Source organism: Haliotis cracherodii, unplaced genomic scaffold, assembly GCF_022045235.1.
Source record: "Haliotis cracherodii isolate W230 unplaced genomic scaffold, xgHalCrac1.p SCAF_3, whole genome shotgun sequence".
NCBI classification, from domain to species: Eukaryota; Metazoa; Mollusca; class Gastropoda; order Lepetellida; family Haliotidae; genus Haliotis; species Haliotis cracherodii.
Window position 1 is genome coordinate 58421113 of NW_027266286.1, and position 22489 is coordinate 58443601.

The following is a 22489-nucleotide window of genomic DNA, read 5'->3' on the forward strand; positions in this document are numbered from 1 at the left end:
GTGGGGGATGGGGGGAGGGGTGCAAATATTTGTACAAGTATCACAAGCAACCCGAACCCCCACCCCCACCCCAACCACCCCAGGCTACGGCACTGGCGACGTATTATATCCAGGCTATCGTGTTACAGACCCTTGCAACATCGCTATAATATTGCTTGGTGTGGCATTAAACAACACCGCGCGGATACACCTTTTTCAAAAAGGTGGGAGCATTTAACATTTTCAAAATACTGGCACATAATTCAGAGGCAATTTGCGTTTGTTGGCCTAAATCGTCACCGTGATCAGTATCCTAAAAAAACATCAACCTGCTAACCAGCTAAGAAATTGTAAATGCCTATGTATTTAAGCTCAGGGAACAAAATGTCGTTATTGCTCCTTTTTATGTTATCCACTCGACATACAAGATATTCCAAAACATTTATGTACTACGCTCGCCTTTCATGTTTCGCCTATAGTTCATATTGTTGTCTCAGCTATGTTGTGCGTACCCTTAGTTCTGCATCAATAATACGAGAAAACACAGTTTTGGATTATGGAAAACATTCACTCTAAAACTCAGATTAGGTCGAATGACATTGAGAAAAGATATATTTATACGTTTTCAAAGCTTATTGCTCCCCTTCTATTTATAACACTAAGTTTTACTTAGGACAAGTGTTGTTGTAACGCAAAGAGAAAGAAACGCCTGTAAAATGTTTACGAAATTACAAAGGGAGAATACTCATTACAGATGGCGCTTTGACGAACCCTTGACTGGGTACTTGTCTTAGTTTTACACTAGTCAGTATATCTATTGGAGAACCCGTATATCTGTAGTGCAACCAAATTGAGTGAACTGATGATATTTGTTACTAAAACAGTTGATTTACACTAATTACTTATGTTTGAAACATAACAATGAAAGAACTATATCCTAACTGCAAATATATAGCTAAAAACCTTTTTTTTCATGTTTCAAGAACGCTTTTCCCACAATGCATTGGAGATTTGCAAAACAATCATGGCGTCGAAATTTTCTCTAATAGTCACCCAAGCCAGTCTAATCTGAAGCATCACTTTCGTCTCGAACGGCGGATCTTTACACCTTTTAACGTAAGCTTAGATGTTATTATGGTATTTGTTTCTATTGAAGACACATAAATCGGTATAAATGGGAAAATCCACTCTTTCATTTTGGATATTGATGTTGTGCAACTGTGACAGGGCTGTGGAATTTTCAGGCAGTTCTGGATGCTTCTGCTCTTCTTTTTCCCATTTCGTGTGTCGAATCATCATGAATTCAACAGTATCGTTTTCACATGTATGACATCTGACTAAACAATTTATTCCATCTCCATAACGATATGTTTTTCTTATCTGTTTTTATATTGTTTACTCCAGGATAGGAGTTGGCAAAATCAGTCTGATATTTACGTCTGCATTTGTATGTTTTTGGGCATTGTCACTGGGTCCACTGAGTGTGTGACATGTGTGAGAGAGAGAGAGACTGTGACTGTGTGTGGTGTGTGTATGTATTTTGGGTAAAGAATATATTTTCAAAAGTCATTGGGCAGATTTTAGCAAATGGTAAATGACAAGGTTACTAAGTTTCAGACTTAACATGGTAACATTGTTTTCTTTGACAGAATTTGCAGACAAACAACTGATTGGTTATATGGTCCAGTCATGTGAAACTCTCAAGGTTCTTGTGAGTTGAAGTAATTAGATAAGCAAATATATGCATTGCACCTAACCATAATCCATGTCTAACTGCAGAATTGCATACTGATGGAATTTCAGTATTCAATGTCACAATTGTTATACTTCACACAAGAACATCAGATTGTTTTCATGTGACAGTTGATGGTAATAATTTGGATAAGGGTTGCGCTATATTATATGGTTATTAAGAAAGGAATCAATCATCATGATCATAACTTTCTTTTCAAATTTCTATGTACAGTTATGTATCAGGCTTGGGTTGCTCATTTGTAGTCATGATCATGATGATTGTAATGTAAAGTAGTTACTATGCAGTTTTTTAAATTCTTCATCTTTACTCATCATGCTCATGTGATTTCTTACACATGGAAGCCTGGTATGATAAATCAGAATGTCTTTTTCTACACAACCATTGATGCTAAATACTAGTATTACTACTGCCACATATTCTGCAGTGAGACATACACCCTACCCTGCTACTGCATACAGTGAAATATCAGTAATACCTAACACATTGCTTCATCATGCAGTTAATCATGTTAATAGAGATCCACCTAATGGAGATTCCATGTCAGAACAGGTCCCCAGCAACCTATGCTGGTCTCCCTGTTGGGATGCCGTGTTAGAACAGGTCCCAGTAACCTATGCTGGTTTCCCTGTTGGGATTCTGGGTTAGAACAGGTCCCAGTAACCTATGCTGATTGTAAGAGGCGACCAAATGAATAGGGTAGTCAGGCCTGGTGAATTGTATTTTACCATGAAGGTGTGGATTGATGCTCACAATATCAGTCACTGGATTGTCTGGTCCAGACTAAATTATTTACAGATTGCCATGATATAGCTGGAATTTTGCTGAATCCAGTGTTAAACTACATAAAGCAGTTAATAGAGATACTGATTGTTGCATTGTGTGAAAAAACTTTGGTTATTTTTCTGTTTTGTTATGATATTTTGGTTTGAAAAGTGTGTATTGATTAGATTCTTACTTTAAAACAATGTTTGATGAAGTATTGCATCATGAAAACAAAAATAGCTAAACTTCCATGTACCTGTATTTCTTTATTAACAATCTGATGTTGGTAAGAGTTCAAACTCTCCCTGTTACAAGTATTATGTCAAATTCTTCAGATTTTAACATGTAAGAGCCTTCTGTTTTCATAGCAAATGATAATCAGTCAGTGTTCATGTAAATGAGGGGCCATGGGTAGCCCAGTTGTCTAAGGTGTCGCAATTCAGTGTGCAGACTTGTGTGTCCCTTGGGCTCACCAGAACCATGACTGTGGGTTTGAATCCTGGTTCGCCCCAGTTATGTTTCTAGGTTTGTAAGCATCATACACATGCTCATGGTTTCTTGAAAGTGGTAAACATCAGAGATCTGCAACACATCAGGCTGTCCTCCCACATTAAACTAACATACTGTGATATGACTGGAATACTGTTCATAGAAGTGTTAAACCAAACTACGTCACCTCATGTAAACGACAACATCAGCACCAGTGATGTGGTGATGTAGTTCAAAGGGAGTAATGGCATCATCACTGTACACTGATGTTGACTTACTGTAATATGTAGGGCTGGCTAAAAAGATCAATTATCAGATTTATCGTCGATGAGAAGAAATATTAACAATTATCGATGTGAAATAGTTGTAATCAATAATAACTTACATAAACTATTGTGTTGAAATTACGTTCATATTGATCAAAACAGATGTTCATAAGCAACTGTTTTTGTTATATCTCAAAGTCCACAAAGTAATATATGCATAAATGTGTCACTGCTCACCAGTGGCTTGAAAGATGTTGATTTCTTTTGAGACTTTCTTGCATATTTGCTTTAAGTAACTTCTTTGATATTTATCGATAATTGATGGATACTTAGTTAGTGGTTATCCTTATCTATAATCTGTAGTAATTATGGTCATATGAGATTGTCCAGTCGGTAAGACACACCAACACGGATGCCTTTCCACAGACTGCTGTCCACAGATACCTCACCATGGACTGTTTGACAGCCACCAAAACACTTACACCTCACTACAGACTGTTTTTCAGACGTGCAAGCAGTGATGCCTCACCATTGACTGTTGGTCAGACACACAGACACTGATGCCTCACCACAGACAGTTCAGACATGCAAGCACTGATGCCTCACTTCAGACTGTTCAGACACACAAGCATTGATGCCTCACTTCAGGCTGTTCAGACAAGCGAGCACTGATGCCTCACTTCAGACTGTTCAGACACACTAGCACTGATGCCTCACTTCAGACTGTTCAGACACACAAGCATTGATGCCTCACTTCAGACTGTTCAGACACACTAGCACTGATGCCTCACTTCAGACTGTTCAGACACACAAGCATTGATGCCTCACTTCAGACTGTTCAGACACACAAGCATTGATGCCTCACTTCAGACTGTTCAGACAAGCGAGCACTGATGCCTCACTTCAGACTGTTCAGACACACTAGCACTGATGCCTCACTTCAGACTGTTCAGACACACAAGCACTGATGCCTTACTTCAGACTGTTCAGACATGAGCACTGATGCCTTACTTCAGACTGTTCAGACACACAAGCACTGATGCCTTACTTCAGACTGTTCAGACACACAAGCACTGATGCCTTCCTTCAGACTGTTCAGACACATGAGCACCGACACCTCACCACAGACTGTGGGACAGGCACAAGCACCGACACCTCACCACAGACTGTGGGACAGGCACAAGAACACTGATGCTATACTACCAACTCTTGATCAAACAAGAGTTGAAGACTCCCTCAGAGTTTAACCTTTTAAGTATATGTCATGTGTTTGATGGAAATTCATATAAGTGTAGCGGGGGTCAGCAACTAATAAAGTTGAATAATTACTTCTTTTCAAATCTTTTGAAATGTGTTTTGTCAATAATATCTAAACATGCTAAACTTGATCAGTATTAATTACTTGTGAATGTATTTACCCTGCTAAATGTCATCTGTTTCATACATCTTACCATGCTGATGAAGCAAACTGGGGCTAATGTAAATATCTATTGATTGCTAGGATGAATAATATGTCTAAATGTGGACCGCAAATTTTCGACATTGAGAAGTTATTGTAAACATGGTAAAGATAATTCAGAACTGAGCTACTTATGTTCAACTACTTGAAGTAACTTTGGAATACAGCATACAAATATATGTATTGTAGACTAGATTACAATATAGTATATATAATGAACATGATCATCTTGACCCCTTTCTGATCCATGACGCTAGTTGAGAGTACGCCTTGAGGCAGGTCTAGCATGATAGTGGTGATAGGTATTGATAGAGCTGATGGAGCTCTACCCTGGGGTTAGCTTTCCTTTATGATATAACATGGTGGTATTTGCCTATGTCCACTGGCCACACACAGGTGACTCATGTCAGGCTTCGCTGCCCACGAGGAGAATGTGCTCTGTCACATCACCAGGGAGTGACTGTCTCACTGAAGGCTTTTGTCCACGACTCCACACTCTCTTGTGTTTGTCTCTACAACAATATTGTTAACTTCATAGTCGGTAGACTTCACAATGGTAAAGTATGCGGTTACTCATTCCAGTGTTTATTTTTACTGTTAAGTTATTTGCTTCGGATCAGGCGTTGTTGTGTACCTATTGTCGGATGTAAGCCACTGATGGCATCGTAATGCAGTAGATGGGTTGGTTCTGTTCATTTGTTGGCTAACCCTTGATGTTTATTATTATGACCTTTTGCGTTTGTAATCAAGATGTCTCAGTCAGGATTACTAGGATTGTTGTACATGTATGAAATTTGCCTCGACATTGAATGTGGAAACTTGGTGTACCATATGCTGGTAGTTGTTGTTGTTGTTTTTGTTGTTGTCGTTCAGCTTGTTTTCATAAAGTGTAGGATTTTTCTTCATCTATTTTACAAGCATTGCATTTACAAGACAATCCGTCTTATAAGCCCATTTCTACCCCCAAGAATTATTGAACCTTTTTCTTCATGCGAGTTTGAGACTTTGGAGCATAACAAACTGATTGTGTAGGTCCTTGAGTTTGTTGTCAGGAGTAGAGTGTAGTTTCAGAATACTGACAAGTTAATATAGTTTCATATCTCTGTGTGCTCCTATAAATAAATTTGATATTGATTTTAGCATAGAGATGTTATCGCAGCTATTTCAGAATACTGTCAACATCTGGTGTTTGTATATCAGTAAACTTAATGTATGTTTGACAAACAAATCAACACAATATTCACAGAAGATTACCTTGTATTTTTGAAGTTTTGCTTTCAGGTTTAAAAAAATCCATTCTCATGAAGTATTTATTTGAATGTAGTAACTTTACCCATATGTGTGTTTCAGTCTCGGGGCCAGTTAAGTGTGCCAGCTGGCCAGCGGACATTCCCGTCGTCAGCTCCACCCGTCTAGTATTAGGAGCAGAAGTGGGATGGCCTGTCGTAGGCATTGCTCACATAGTCATAGGGAGCATAGAGACCATAGAGACCATAGAAGACTGTACGATAGTAATAGTGATGAGGACACAGACTTCTCGGAAACAGATGACAGAAAGAAAACCTGCATAAAAAGAACAAGGTATGACTGCTTCCTTCAGTCCATCCCCATAGGGTTCTCAGGTCAGAATAGCAACCTGTGCTGGTTGTAGGAGGCAACTCAATGGATCTGGTGGTACACACTTGGTGTTGTGTGGCACTGTACCTTGACAGAGTTGATCAGTGCTCATAAAATCAGCCACTGGTTTGCCTGGTAAAGATTTGATTATTTGCAGACTGTTGTCATATGGCTATAATATTGCTGAATGTGGCGTTAAACAATAAGTGTACTAACATTATAAACTTTGCAAAGGAAAAATTCATGGACGATGAAGAACAGTCACTTTTGAAGGATTTAATGTATTTTGTGCCTAGAATTGAGTGTGGTATTCGACAAGTATACAAACATTGTTAAGTTTTGATGGATGATGAAGACAGTCAGTCTGGAAGGATTTCATGTATTTCTTGTCTAGAGCAGTGCTCACAAGGATATACCGTGTAATATATATTATGTCAACAATTGCAGCTTAGAACCTCATTCTCTCACCATCTCACTCTGTTTTCAGTACAATTGGGCAACCTGCGAGATCCAAGTCCTGTTTGGTAAACCGCGTTCGTTCTCTGAGCTTAGAGAACACTAGCAGCAACGAGGAGGGCGGGGCATCTGATGGTCGTAGTGCCTCATCCATGCCTTTCTATATGAGTCGCAGCTACATGCAGTCGGGAGAGGTGGGCTCAAGTCGAAGTCAGAAAGTGTGTTCCCGGTTGTCGGGTTCCTCCAAGAACTACTTCATGCTGGACTACGGGGAGCAGGCCATGGCAGCTCCGAACTTGTCCTGCAATCTAAACATGAATATGAACATTAAGATGAATGGCCCTTGCTCTGCACCAACAGCAACCAAGGGAGAGAGACTTACTCTAGTTGTAGATGAGACACGATTTGTCATTGATCCAGAACTCTTCAGGGCAAGGCCAGAAACCATGCTTGGGAGGTGAGACAGGAAATGTCATTTGCTCTTTGATGCTGTATCTTTCCTAGTATGTATGTGCCTATGACTACCGTACTCACTGTGAGTGAAATGTATTTCTGAATGTGTATTGTTTTGCAGAATGTTCACATCATCACTAGAGAACAAGTTCACACGTCCAAATGAGAGAGGAGAATATGAAGTAGCTGAGGGGATCTCTGCCACAGTGTTCAGGGCTATTCTAGTGAGTGTTATCCTCTGCCACAGTGTTCAGGGCTATTCTAGTGAGTGTTATCCTTCTCTCAGTAGTCAGGGCTATTCTAGTGAGTGTTATCCTCTGCCACAGTATTCAGGGCTATTCTAGTGAGTGTTATCCTTCTCTCAGTAGTCAGGGCTATTCTAGTGAGTGTTATCCTCTGCCACAGTATTCAGGGCTATTCTTGTGAGTGTTATCCTTCTCTCAGTAGTCAGGGCTATTCTAGTGAGTGTTATCCTCTGCCACAGTATTCAGGGCTATTCTAGTGAGTGTTATCCTTCTCTCAGTATTCAGGGCTATTCTAGTGAGTGTTATCCTCTGCCAGTGTTCAGGGCTATTCTGGTGAGAGTTATCCTTCTGTGCCAGTGGTCAGGGCTATACTATTCTGAATGAGCCATAGATGGTATATTACAATGTGTGTGTGTGTGTTTCCAGGAATACTACAAGACCGGCCTAGTGAGGTGTCCACCAAGTGTGCCTGTCCAGGAACTCCGCGAGGCCTGTGATTACCTCCTCATTCCATTCGATGCCAGCACAGTCAAGTGCCAGAATCTGCGTGAGTAGTCACACACTTGTACACTTGTACACACATCACTTGTACACTTGTACACACATCACTTGCACACTCAACACTTGTACACACATCACTTGGAGACTCAATACTTGTACACTCAACACTTGTACACACATCACTTGTACACACATCACTTGCACACTCAATACTTGTACACACATCACTTGGACACTCAATACTTGTACACACATCACTTGGACACTCAATACTTGTACACACATCACTTGGACACTCATCACTTGTACACACATCACTTGCACACTCAATACTTGTACACACATCACTTGCAAACTCAACACTTGGACACTCAACACTTGTACACACATCACTTGGACACTCAACACTTGTACACACAACACTTGTACCCTCAACACTTGGACACTCATCACTTGTACACACATCACTTGGACGCTCAACACTTGTACACACATCACTTGGACACTCATCACTTGGACACTCAACACTTGTACACACATCACTTGGACACTCAACACTTGTACACACATCACTTGGACACTCAATACTTGTACACACACCACTTGGACACTCAATACTTGTACACACATCACTTGGACACTCAATACTTGTACACACATCACTTGCACTCTCATCACTTGTACACACATCACTTGCACACTCAATACTTGTACACTCAATAATTGTACACACATCACTTGGACACTCATCACTTGTACACACATCACTTGCACACTCAATACTTGTACACTCATCATATATATCTTCATGAATAACACTGCTGTAGGACTTGTTATTCATTTCATTAAATTTAGGATTCCTCTGTCATACTTACATCTGACTGAAAGACAAGCATCTTTGAATGGTTGATAAGAGTTTGTTGCATCCAAAATTTGGTTTTATGTGTCTTAAGAGGGACATGTTTTGTCATGTGGTTGCTTGTTTTCTCCAGGTGGTCTTCTACATGAACTGTCCAACGAAGGTGCTAGAAAACAGTTCGAAGTATTCCTAGAGGAACAGATCCTACCTAAAATGGTTAATAGTGCTCAGGTATGGACCACTTATTCGTTTTGTGATTTACATCAGGGTCACGGTGGCCCACTCGTCTAAGGCGGAATAATTCACTGTGCAGAGTTCCATCCCTATTATTGTGGGTTCGAAACCTGGTTTGCCCTGAATATGTTTCTAGGTTTGTAAGACATCACTTTGGGCAATCCTCCCTTGTTAAGCTGACACGCCATTTAAATGTTAGGAATATTTTGTGTTCCTTATGGATTTTCTTTTGTAAAGATTGAAAATTCCGAATTGCTTTGGTAAAGATATGAACATGATTGACTCGAGAACCCAGGCATCCTTCATTTTGATTGGGCAGTCAAAGATTGCTCAGGGTTTGCAGGGTCCAACTCCAATGGACCTTTTATGTACCATATTGAGCTTTGTTTCAACTAAGCAAAAAGTAATATTTTATTGTTTTGTCACCTTAGTTTCAGGTGCAAATAATATACTAAGCAAGTTTTTTTTAAGTTCGAATCTGGAAATAAACATCTTTTACTTGTGTTAAAATGTAAGTCTGGAAAAATCATAATATTTTCTCTGATAAATTTAAAGTACAGGCCGATAAACATGATAAATATTTTACCAACAGATTTGTAGTTTATTAGCATTAGTGAATCCCAGAAGCTAAACGTATGTGCAGCCAATTGCTATTTCCAGGTTCTTCTATAAGACAATTATACATGATAATATGCATTTGTTTCCGAAAAGTGTACCCAAGATTGTGCAAAGAAGTACATAATTTTCAGCATTCTTTCATTTGTATCGACCTGTCATGATATTGCTAGAATATTTCTAAAAGCGGCATAAAAGCTCACTCACTCACTCATTTGTATGGTATGTCATGTTTGCAAAATGGGAAGGCAGTTGTTTATGACATTGTATGGCCAGCAATGAAGTCATTATGGGATGTTCTGTGAATACATAATGTCTGTGCATCAGTGTTAAACAGTTGTGAGACCCGTGAAGATTCCGTGGTAGAATAGGTCTTCAGCAACCCATGCTTGCCGTAAAGGGTGACTATGCTTGTTGTAAAAGGCGACAAACGAGATCGGGTGGTCAGGCTTGCTGACTTGGTTAATGCATGTCATCGATCCCAATTTCGTGGATCGATGCTCATGATATTAATCACTGGATTGTCTGGTCCAGACTCGATTATTTACAGACCGCCGTCATATAGCTGGAATATTGATGAGTGCGGCGTTAAACAACAAACCAAGCCAAAAATAAACAGTTGTGAAGAGTGACGGGTATTCCTATATGACTGGGGACAGTTGACTGCAGGTGTTTTGTATGTGTTTCAGCATGGTGACCGTGAGTGCCACATTGTAGTGCTTACAGAGGAGGACATTGTGGAATGGGATGATGACTATCCTCCTCAGATGGGGGAGGAGTACTCTCAGAGTAAGTGCTTGTCTGTTATTTGAATACCATAATCATCGTATAAAGGTACTTGCTTGACAAAGGTACTACCAGCCGTATCTACACATTGCATAGAAAGAATAAAGATGTTAATCCATAATTAAGTAAACCATGTCTTCACAGAGAAAGACTGTTCACACCTGCCTCAGGGTATGTTTAGCAGATGAGGCACAACATGTTTTGATAGGGGCATTAGTAACTTACGGTTACAAACTAATATTTAATCTATTCTCTCTCTTTTTTGGTAAAGCAAATTGTGTAATTTGATGCTTTATGTTCTGTTACAGTAATCCACAGCACAGCGATGTACAGATTCTTTAGATATATAGAAAATAGAGATGTAGCTAAGCAAGTTCTCAAGGAACGAGGCTTGAAGAAAATTAGACTTGGCATTGAAGGTGAGGAGGACACTTTTCTCTTGCATACAAGTTTCCTGCTGGTTGTACTACTGGGAATTGGGACGGAAGTTGGCACATGCATCAGTGTCCAACCCAGACCGTGCGATTGCGCGATTCACGCTAAAAAAAATCAAATATAAAAACTAAAAAACGTGATCTGTTGAAGACCGATCGATAATAACCGGAAGTTCGAACACGAGTTACGTTCCTTGGGTTGCTGAATAAATTATTGACAGGATTTGCATAGGAAACGAAATTTAATTTACTTTAGTAGAAAGCGTATCAAAACTTTGATCAAAAGTATGTTGTATTTTGTTGTTTAGTAATCAAAAACCTGTGACAAGATGTTAAAAGACAATAAATATTCTATCTTGAATAGTTCTGAAAATATTTTTGAGCATTTTAGTTCGTTTTAGTTTCGTTTCTGAAATCACACAATATGAATCGCCGACTGTCATTGCAGACGATCTTTTGAATAGTGAAAATGTCGCGCAAAAAAAAAAAATACAGACTTTTTTAATCAAAATAGATGTTCTAAAAAAGACAATGATGAAACCTCAGTCACTGTAATTACTTCTCAAACTGAAGGGGAAATCGATCTGTTACACTTTTATATGATGATGTTCCAGTACATAATACAAAATAAGACATTTTTGAAGAAAGACGTTATTCTTTTTCAAAATCCCCCCCTATTTTCTACATGATGGGGGGACAAGTCCTCCCTTGATTTTCAATTCTGGGTTGGACACTGTGCATTTCATCAGACATTAAATGATAGCTATATCACTGTTCCTATTTGTGTGTAGTTCATCAGAAGGGGTGATTGTCTCGCCAAGGACCCAGGTTCGATTTCCTCATGGGTACATGTGTGAAGCCCATTTCTGGTGTCCCCCACCGTGATATTGCTGGAATATTGCTAAAAGCAGCGTAAAACCGTACTCACACACTCACACACTCACTCACTCACTCACTCACTCACTCACTCACTCACTCACTCACTCACTCACTCACTCATCATATGTTCCTAATGTGTGTTTGTGTTCCAGGCTACCCAACCAACATGGAGAAGGTGAAGAAGAGACCCGGTGGACGACAGGAAGGTATGTTAGTGGTCGGGTAGTGTGCGCTGTACTCAGGCATGGATGTAGGAGTATCTGGTGCAGGGTCTCCCACTGTCTGTCATTGTCGGTCATATGAGTTGGATAAATCCAAACAGGATGACATTCAAATGACATTCAAATCTCTCTATCTCTATCTCTATCTCAATCCCAATCACGATCTCTATCCCTATCTCTATGTCTATCCCAATCTCTATCCCTATTCCTATCCCTATCCCAATCTCTAGCTATCGCTATCACTATTGCTACCTCTATCCTTATTTCTATCCTTATCGCTATCCCTATCTCTGTCTCCACTGAGACTGATCCTTAAAGACCACACAATGCCTGTTACAAAAAGAAAATTGTCAGACTCAAGAGTCTATGAATAGTCAAATCAAAATCACGTAATGAAGTTGACATCCGGTTTTATCTGCCATGCAGATTTTGATTTGCAGGATTTGCAAAGTATGTGTACTGTCATCTCCAAGACAACAGATATTTTCCAAATCTTTTCATGTTTTTTAATCAAGGTGCTTACATGATTTGATGCACTTTGCGAAGCAAGACCCATTTTATTACAACATAGATCTTGATTATCGATCAGATCATCTTCACTGGGCGCCGCTATTTTGTTTGAAGCAAATGTAAGTGATATGAGAGTTGGATTCTGATAGGTCAGTAGGAGGAGCATAGAAGGGACATAACTCATGATAACTACTGTCAAGCCCAGAAATTCCAGCTTAGTTTTAGCAAGGCTGGAAACTGGACTTTTACAGTCAGTTAACACCCTTAAACACTTCAGTTAATGGGTCATGCTAATATTGCTGCTATTAACATGACCCTCCAGTTAATCAGTCACACATGTTATCATGGACCTTTTGTCTTCTACAGTTATCTACAACTATGTTCAGAGGCCTTTTCTTCGTATGTCGTGGGAGAAGGAAGAAGCCAAGAGTCGCCATGTTGACTTCCAGTGTGTTAAATCAAAGTCCATCACCAACCTAGCGGCAGCTGCCGACGCCTCACACGACCAGGGTATCGTCCAGCAGGACCAGGATGGAACCATCAACGTTATTCCACCCCAGCCCTCCCCTTCCGAGCCCTACCCCGATGTACAGCTGCCTCCAGAGGGCGATGCCGACTGACTAGCTGGAGTTCACTACTGCTGCTGTTTTGCGGATGCATGTTTAAAATAACTGTGAAACCCTAAATGCAACTGTGGAGTGTTCAGTGTGCTTTGTCAGAAGATGCTATGATATAGTCTCGTATGTCAAGTAAATCTACATGTTGACTGACTAGTACTAGAAGAGCAGACTGTGGATTAAGTACTGAAGTAATAACGGTGGTGTTAGAGGTCGGGCATCTGAACACTCTGCTAGACAGATGGATCTGTGTCCTTCATCCAAGTGCCTCCTTCCAGAGTCATAGTCACTGTTGCATTTTGAGCTTCAGATAACAGGATGGAAAGAAAAGAACATATTTCTTGTGAAGTTTTGTCAACTTTGTGTCACATGTCCAGTTTGTACTGCCAAGTTGAAGTATGATCAGTGTTACATGTGCAATTCTTGACGTGACCTGTTTAACACTAGTAGCTGTTGCTCCAAGATGAAGTATGTTCTTTTCTTCATCACTGCCAAAACTGAAAAATAAAAAAGAGAATTCCCATGTATGATATTTTAAAGTGTATTACATGTGTCAATGTGTTCACCTCGTACAATTACATAGAGCTACAAAATGTTTTCCTTAATTTATCTGTAAATGTTGAGTATCTGTTAATATATATATATATATATATACATATATATACAAGTTTCAGTGTTTTGGGGAGAAATATTTTCCCTTAAAAGATATGTTATGGTATGTTAAAGACAATTCGAAAGTATAATTGTTTGATAGTCAAGTATTTCCAGAGATGTTCAGATTGGGTTCTTTCCTTGACTCATTTGCCCATAGCATGGATTGGTTTGTAAGTTTTCACTACCATGTTTCAGTGTCATGTTCGATGATTGTTGCTATGGAGGATGGAGATACATGTATTTTAAGGTTGGTTTTATTGATGTCCTGGGATTATTAAAAGTAGAGTTTAATATCCGTTTGGTTCACTTCTCACGATGTTTAAGCTGTTGAAGATGTACTCACAGTTTATAGGTTTGTATAAACGCAGATGTAAAAACAGAGTTAATGATACTGAAAAATATACCGGCTTCAGTCTCCTCGTAGAATGTTTTGACGACCACTTCTTGATTTTATGTGTATGATTGTCATCTATATACGCACAATATGTCAATAACATTTTGTAATCAATTTGAATATAGCCAATTATAGTATTTGCTGCTGATTTGAACATTGTGTATTTCTATCCATGATTATGTCGTCATATAATGGGAATGATTTGATGTAATGTAAATGGCATGTACTATGGAATGACATTTTACAGTTTGAAGTGTGGTTGTATGTCTCTCAAATTCATTCATATTGTGGTGTACTTAGGATATTTTATACAGTGTACGTTCACAGTGTAAGTGCTCGATAATTTTATGGTTCATATTTCGTGTGATTGAGTCACCTTAGCCACATTGATCATGCCTGTCTTGAAAGTCTTTTCCTTAACAAACACCGGTCATGCAAGAAATTGTTGAAGCAATTTAGCCAGGGGGTGAACTTGAAGAAACTTGAGATGGAAACTAGAGTTTATTCTAGCCCACTAGCCAGAGACTACTAAATTGTATTGAGGACAAGTAAGAACCCAACGATGGTAGTCCGCATTGACTAGTAGCATTTTAGGGCTTTGATTCTGAACCAGCTCTCAATGCTTCAGTTTTGAACCAGTAAAATTTTCGTCTCGTTCAAGCAAGACTAGCTAAAAACTTTGAAAACGAGCCAATATGGTTTCCATTTCCTAAATACTGAATTTCTAAGGCTTTACTTTTCCAAGTAAGTAAGTAATTTTTATTTGTTTTTTTATGTGGGTTATGATCAGTTAATACCATACGTCGTCCTCATTCACTTATGTTATGAAAAAGTGTATGGAAAGACAAGGGAAATTCATGGAGTTATTGCAAGTGGACTTTTCTATTCCTTATGCTGGACTCTGATCTCAAAGCACATGTGTAATCTGTCTTCAGAATCACTGCATGCTCAGTACAGAATCATCCAAGTATATTGTTTCAATGAGGGAGTGCTCCAACATATCTTCCTAGTGGGGAAGAACTACCATCAAGGCTATTGCAGACTGGGTTGACACAGCACTATGTTGAGTGTACACGGTCAGACCAACGGATGAGCCTGTTGTCATTTTTTTAAAGTTTTCAAAGTATAAACGTTATTTGCTCCATGGGATTAAACGTTTGAGTATTACAAACCCCTGCCCGTATTATCAACAGTCTCCTCAGAATATCCTGATTTCTTATGTTGTCAATACCTGATATTTCAGTGTATGTAACTCTAGTATCCAGCAAATCTCTAGAACATGAAACCACAGACTTGTATAACGTTATATAGGTCCGTGATGAAACACATTGATCTTGTCTGGTTGTAGTGAAATGTAATTCCAAGGTTTTCAAGTGTTTATTTTTAATCTGTACTCTGAGATGAAGACTTACTTGTATGTACGGTCGGTATGTGAAGAGAGTATTGCGTGATGAACATATGTGGGATGATGTCTTGTGACTTCACAATGTTCACATGAAAGTACTGTTTTCACTGGTGGAACATGGATTGTTTTATCTTATCATAAAGCAGCAACGACCAGTCAGAGAGTACAGTTGATAGACCATAGGTTATAATTGGAGGATTGGTAATGCTGTCTATGAAGGTTTTGTTTGCTGCAAATCAGTACTGTGAGAAATCCCAGGGTAGTGATGGTAAATCCCGGAAAGTTTGGGCATAGTATGCCGGGAGGAGTAGAATGGTTGCTGAACACATGATTTAAGACATGTGTCTGTAACACAGTTGTGTTAGTGAAGACTGTGGAATAACACTATCTTGTATGTAACACAGCTGTGTTAGTGAAGACTGTGGAATAACACTATCTTGTATGTAACTCAGCTGTGTTAGTGAAGACTGTGGTATAACGCTAAATTGTATGTAACACAGTTGTGTTAGTGAAGACTGTGGAATAACACTATCTTGTATGTAACACAGTTATGTTAGTGAAGACTGTGGAATAACACTATCTTGTATGTAACACAGTTGTGTTAGTGAAGACTGGAATAACACTATCTTGTATGTAACACAGTTGTGTTAGTAAAGACTGTGGAATAACACTATCTTGTATGTAACACAGTTGTGTTAGTGAAGACTGGAATAACACTATCTTGTATGTAACACAGTTGTGTTAGTAAAGACAGGTATAACGCTAAATTGTATGTAACACAGTTGTGTTAGTGAAGACTGTGGAATAACACTATCTTGTATGCAGGGTTAGAAATTAACACTAGTCTGCTAGCCCGGGGCTATTGGTAATTCCTGTGGGCTAGTACAAATTTCCCAATTTCCCCATTGTTTTACCATTACAAGGGCATTTTATCTTTACCCGGGCTAGTAAAGGTTTCAGTTTAGTTTTAACGCTGGTATGTAACACAGTTATGTTAGTGAAGACTGTGGTATAACACTATCTTGTATGTAACACAGTTGTGTTAGTGAAGACTGGAATAACACTATCTTGTATGTAACACAGTTGTGTTAGTAAAGACTGGTATAACGCTAAATTGTATGTAACACAGTTGTGTTAGTGAAGACTGTGGAATAACACTATCTTGTATGCAGGGTTAGAAATTAACACTAGTCCTCTAGCCCGGGGCTATTGGTAATTCCTGTGGGCTAGTACAAATTTCCCAATTTCCCAATTGTTTTACCATTACAAGGGCATTTTATCTTTACCCGGGCTAGTAAAGGTTTCAGTTTAGTTTTAACGCTGGTATGTAACACAGTTATGTTAGTGAAGACTGTGGTATAACACTATCTTGTATGTAACACAGTTGTGTTAGTGAAGACTGTGGAATAACACTGTCTTGTCTGTGACACAGTTGTGTTAGTGAAGACTGTGGAATAACACTATCTTGTATGTAACACAGTTGTGTTAGTGAAGACTGTGAAATAACACTGTCTTGTATGTAACACAGCTGTGTTAGTGAAGACTGTGGAATAACACTGTCTTGTATGTAACACAGTTGTGTTAGTGAAGACTGTGAAATAACACTGTCTTGTATGTAACACAGCTGTGTTAGTGAAGACTGTGGAATAACACTGTCTTGTATGTAACACAGTTGTGTTAGTGAAGACTGTGTAATAACACTGTCTTGTATGTAACACAGTTGTGTTAGTGAAGACTGTGGAATAACACTGTCTTGTATGTAACACAGTTGTGTTAGTGAAGACTGTGAAATAACACTGTCTTGTATGTAACACAGTTGTGTTAGTGAAGACTGTGGAATAACACCGTCTTGTATGTAACACAGCTGTGTAAGTGAAGACTGTGGAATAACACTGTCTTGTATGTAACACAGCTGTGTTAGTGAAGACTGTGGAATAACACAGTTGTGTAAGTGAAAGGCTGTGGAGAGTTCAATGGTGCTTGTATTACCTTGTATATTTTGTACAGTTGTCTCAGTAGTATATTTTCTTGTATTCAGCTTTTATATACCGGTACGATCATCTTGCAGGGGACTAGATGGCACCATCAGAACACACTCAAGAAAACTGACATTTCTTGTGATGGACTACCAAAGATTGCCAGCATTGTGTGTGTGTGATGTTGTGGCTCTCTTGTCAGCACTGAGTGCATGTACACACAGGCTGGTTATTAGTGCTGTCTACCGCTGATTGTAATTGTTTCGGTTGTGAGTGATGCCAACTGAAGGGTTGCTTGTTTTGATGTTTGACATGATATGTGTATATTTTTAATGAGTGGATACAATTGTGCCCAAGAGGTATATGCTTGAATGATTATGTAAGAATTCTTTTATCATATTACTTTATATACTTGCAATGTTTGTATTTACATCTCGATGTAAGGGACTGACCATTTGCCATTCTTGGGGGTAGGGGTGGTGGTGCTTGGGATTTTATCGAAGAAAATGAATTTTCCTTGAAATAAGAAATTATGCTTCAGACCTTTGAAAAAAACCATTACCTGCCACAAAATTGACATTGTTGCAAAGTATTTTTTTTTTTTAAATATTTCTGGCTCATCATTTTCAAAAAAATATATATCTGGCTTTGAAGATGAAGCTGAAAAATTATCGTAAGCATCACCCTTAATATGAAATGGTTGGTCACTAAGAAAATGTAAAATAATGGAGGTCTTTCAGAAAATTTTGTAACATTGAAGTTCAATGTCAAATCCCCAGTACTGATTTGATCAGAAAGAGGTTTATTCCAAAATTTGAAGGACACTAGCAGTGAAAAGTGATGGTTTTTCACAGCTGTACTTTGTTACAGACATCATGGACAGCTGTTCTGCCATGTGACACTGATACAGTTGTACACAGGGTGTTGCACGTCTCACTTGGTATACAGTGTGCACTCATTTAGGTTCATCTAATATTTCACATCCACCTGCCCCTGTTATGATAACACTTTAACCTTCTTCTTTTCCTTTTCTATTGATTCCTTCATGTTCACCAGGTTCGCTGTTGTTCCACTGTTTGATGTAATCCTACCTTGTAGAATACCTCACTTACAGCATAATCACTGTCTCTGGCATGTCCTCAACACAGCTGAAACTCCTCTAATGACCCCAGCCTTCAAACCCCTTTTGTGTCCCCAACCATCAATCCAATACAGTGTCCCCTGCAGTCAAACTCCACTAGTGAACCCAACAATCAAACCTTTCAAGTGACCCAAGCAGTGAAACCCTTTCAATAAACCCACTAGTCCAACCCTTTCCGTGACCCAAAAGTCAAACATCGCTAGTGATCCAAACAGTAGAAATTATCCAGGTATAGAATTTGACTATGTACATGTATGCAGTTTTCCCATGAAGATCCGGTCTCCAACAACCGATGCTTGGTGATCAGGCACACGGAATAGGTTGATGCATGTCATCGTACCCAAATTGCGTAGATTGATGCAATTCATGATATCAATCACTGGATTGTCTGGTCCAGATTTGATTATTTACAGACCACTGTCATATTGGTGGAATATTGCTGAGTTGGTCGTAAAATAACAAACAAATTGTATGCAGTCTCACCTTTTGAAATTGTAATAAATTCTACTGGATGTTAACATTAATCAGAAGCTGGTGAAGAATTATATTTGAATTCATGAGTACTGTCAAGTACATATTATACAGTTTTTCCTCGGTAAACAGAATTTTTGTGGAAAAGAAACAGTACGTAATTTGCAATTGTTGTCATGGCATCTCAAGAATGATAATAGCAGTGTATAAGGAAGAATCTTCAATACTGGAATCAGAGCACACTTTGAGAGCTCCCTAGTACTTCCACACCCGACTCCCTACACCCGACCCTGCCCTTGACTGTCTCTCCATGCATGTGTTACTGTAGACCCTGTATGTTCACTGGTCTAAGCGACATCCGTTGGTATCACCATGAATGATCAGCAAATTACAATACCTATCATTACCACATTACTCAATGGCATTTTAAGGATGGAGGAGATAAATGTCAATTCTAAATTTCCTCTTTTCTCCTCCCTACATAAAGTAAGTTTTGTGCTGGTTATATATCATCACAAGATTGTTATGATTGACCTGGAACCGTCTCTATTTATCTTCTATCTAGATGTTACTAAAATACTGTCAATTTTCCACATCCGCCATTCAAGACTTTCCAGACCTGCAGAATTTGTAGATGAAAAAACCCATCAAATAACCCCTTCCTTTCTGCCACAAACACACCACCTGTGGCTGATGAGCATAGCTCATGACTGTGGACAAGGGGCCAACTACTAGTATATGAACCTGACCTTTCGACAGCTTCAGCAGCCTGCCTTGTCCTCAGTACTACATGCTACAGCTGCAAAAGCATCCAGCTCTTGCACAATATCATTGTCTAATAAAACATTAATCACTGAATATGGTTTTGTCCTTCTGTTTGTACTTTAAGTATTTCTTTCTCAAAACCAAGAACAGGCCAGGTTGTAACATATGCCAGACATTTTTGTGTCGTATTTCATTGTAATAATGAAGTAATGATAAAACGAAACTAAATTGGTCCTTTGTAATTATGCGATTTTCGTTTTAGATGTTTCCTTATATATACTAAATAATGCATCAAAAGAATGAATGCAGAATTGATATATATATCTGGAAAAAGCTATGCATTCACTTCTATTTTGGCTATCAACAGTAAGACTGAAAGCATCATTTTGGCAATGGTAAAAATGCCCTTCCATCGGGAGGATGTGAAGTAACAGTCAAAGTCGGGAAATCACGGCCGCTGTCCTCTATTCCTTCCAACCCTGCATGTCTCAATGACCAAAGATGGCGAATAACCGCCATAAAAAAGTAGGTGTGCAATTCAAAGCAATTGGACGTTTACTGGGTTTCGCGGCGGATGATCTACTGGTCTGAAGTGAGTAGATTCATGCTGCAAGTCGCTGCCGAACGCCTACGTACTTGGAGGCACACCCACTGGAACATAAAGGCTCTGTCATGGTGTGGGGTCGAACTTCTCATGTGCAGCGTAGCCTCTTGTGATTTGCAGAGCATACATGACGATATTGAGAGAACTCATGATGATGATGATGTGCATGACAGCCTCTTATGATGCGCAGAGCAGGGATTCACAGCGATGTAAACATAAAATTTGCATCAACCTGATTTATTCACTCTCAGACCCGAAGTAATTCCAGTTGAGAATTGATCTCAAGCACCTGCGCCTTTTGTACGAGACTTCTGGATCGGGTGGTCAGACTTTGTTGATAGCCTGTGATCGTACTCTGTGTGCATCAGCCATTATTGAAGTCAGCGTGAACACGGGTAGTTAACCTTGACCTTGGCGTAAAGCTAATTCCACATTGTGAAAGTTTGTGTATGTTGTTTAACACCGCACTCCGCAATATTGCAGCTTTTTGAAGGCGGTCTGTAAATAATCGAGTCTGGACCAGACGATTCAGTGATTGACATCATGAGCATTGGTCCACGCACTTGGGATACGATGACATACATCAACCAAGTCAGCGAGCCTGACCACCCGATCCCGTTAGTCGCCTTTTAGGGCAAGCATGGGTCGCTGAAGGCCTATTCTAAGCAGGATCTTAATGGGTACATTCTGTAAGTCAAAAGATAAGAGTGTTAATGTATGTGGTCACACAAGGATCTGTTCTTGGACCCCTTTTGTTCACGTTGTACACAGGAAGCTTATGTGATGCTGTAAAGAAATACAGCACTGCTGATGATACATCTGACGGAATTAAAGATCTGGAAAACTCTGTCAGTTCTGCAAAGTCTTGAATGTCTGAAAACCGTTTGAAACTCAATGACAGCAAAATTGAAGTCCGGTAGTGATTCCAAACGGGCTCTGTTACCCCAGCCAACACTCCAGGGCCTACTTACACAAAGCGATCTTAGCGCTAAGACTTTCAGTTTTAACCCTCTGTTAAGAACGCTGGGGTGTTGTTTGGATCAGAACAGAAGAAAGGGACAAGCCGTCAATTTTGTTTGTAATATCTACTATTGTCATCTCAGGAACACCACTCACATTACACACATGCTGACAAAGCAGTTTACTCATCACCTAGTCCGCTCACTGATTCTTCCCAGAAAGGGACGGTCGGGTAGCCTAGTGGTTAAAGCGTTCGCTCGTAACGCCGAAGACCCCGATTCCCGACATGGGTACAATGAGTGAAGCCCATTTCTGGTGTCCCCCGCCGTGATATTGCTGGAATATAGCTAAAGGCGGCGTAAAACCATACTCACTCACTCACTCACTCCCCAGAATGGACTCTGGCAACAGACTCCTGGTTTACATGCCTAGAACGTGCAGACAGCTATGCTCTCTGAGGTTAGAATAGACGTATGACATTAACTCCCCTATTTTCGTGACAGATATAGGGTCAAATGTGCACTTTGTGATACAAGCATGAACCTTGGCACGGTTGTAGGTTCTGATATTCCAAATATCTTAACATGGAGCCAACCAAAATATCCAATATGGCAGCCATGGTCGAATGAAAGTCTAGTATATCTGGAATGAACATGGCCCACAACCTTACCTATATTATGAAAAATGAACATTTATTTACCCAACACTACATCTGTAAAATACATAACTGTATCATTATAGTTTATTTATCAATAATTAAATTTTCGTTGTGTTCATGGAAATTCCTGCATTTTGATTAGCTGAATTGGTCACGTGTTATTGCATTCATTTCCCAATGAATGTAAAAAATTAAGCCACGCCCACCGCTGCGCACTACTTTTATTACTGCGGAATGTCGGGGAATCCCAATATTACAGTCGAGGGAATTCCCTTTCTGCTCACGTGTATCGTCATGCACAGGACATTTAGCGACTTTCATGC

General features: G+C 39.4%; 1 protein-coding gene across 2 annotated transcripts; it reads left to right on the top strand.

The window, feature by feature from the left end:
* Positions 1 to 990: 990 nt before the first annotated feature.
* LOC139476114 (BTB/POZ domain-containing protein 10-like) lies at positions 991 to 20037 on the top strand. 2 transcript variants are annotated; one of them, XM_071259371.1, is made up of 11 exons: positions 991 to 1095; positions 1629 to 1690; positions 6062 to 6292; positions 6816 to 7241; positions 7359 to 7461; positions 7909 to 8029; positions 8976 to 9073; positions 10381 to 10480; positions 10786 to 10896; positions 11943 to 11996; positions 12888 to 20037. In XM_071259371.1, exons 3-11 carry the CDS (start codon positions 6147 to 6149, stop codon positions 13139 to 13141), a joined length of 1413 nt encoding a protein of 470 aa, XP_071115472.1. In that variant the 5' UTR covers positions 991 to 1095; positions 1629 to 1690; positions 6062 to 6146; the 3' UTR covers positions 13142 to 20037. The 2 variants fall into 2 exon arrangements, with proteins under 2 accessions (XP_071115472.1, XP_071115474.1); XM_071259373.1 differs by lacking the exon at positions 1629 to 1690.
* The last annotated feature ends 2452 nt before the right edge of the window (positions 20038 to 22489 follow it).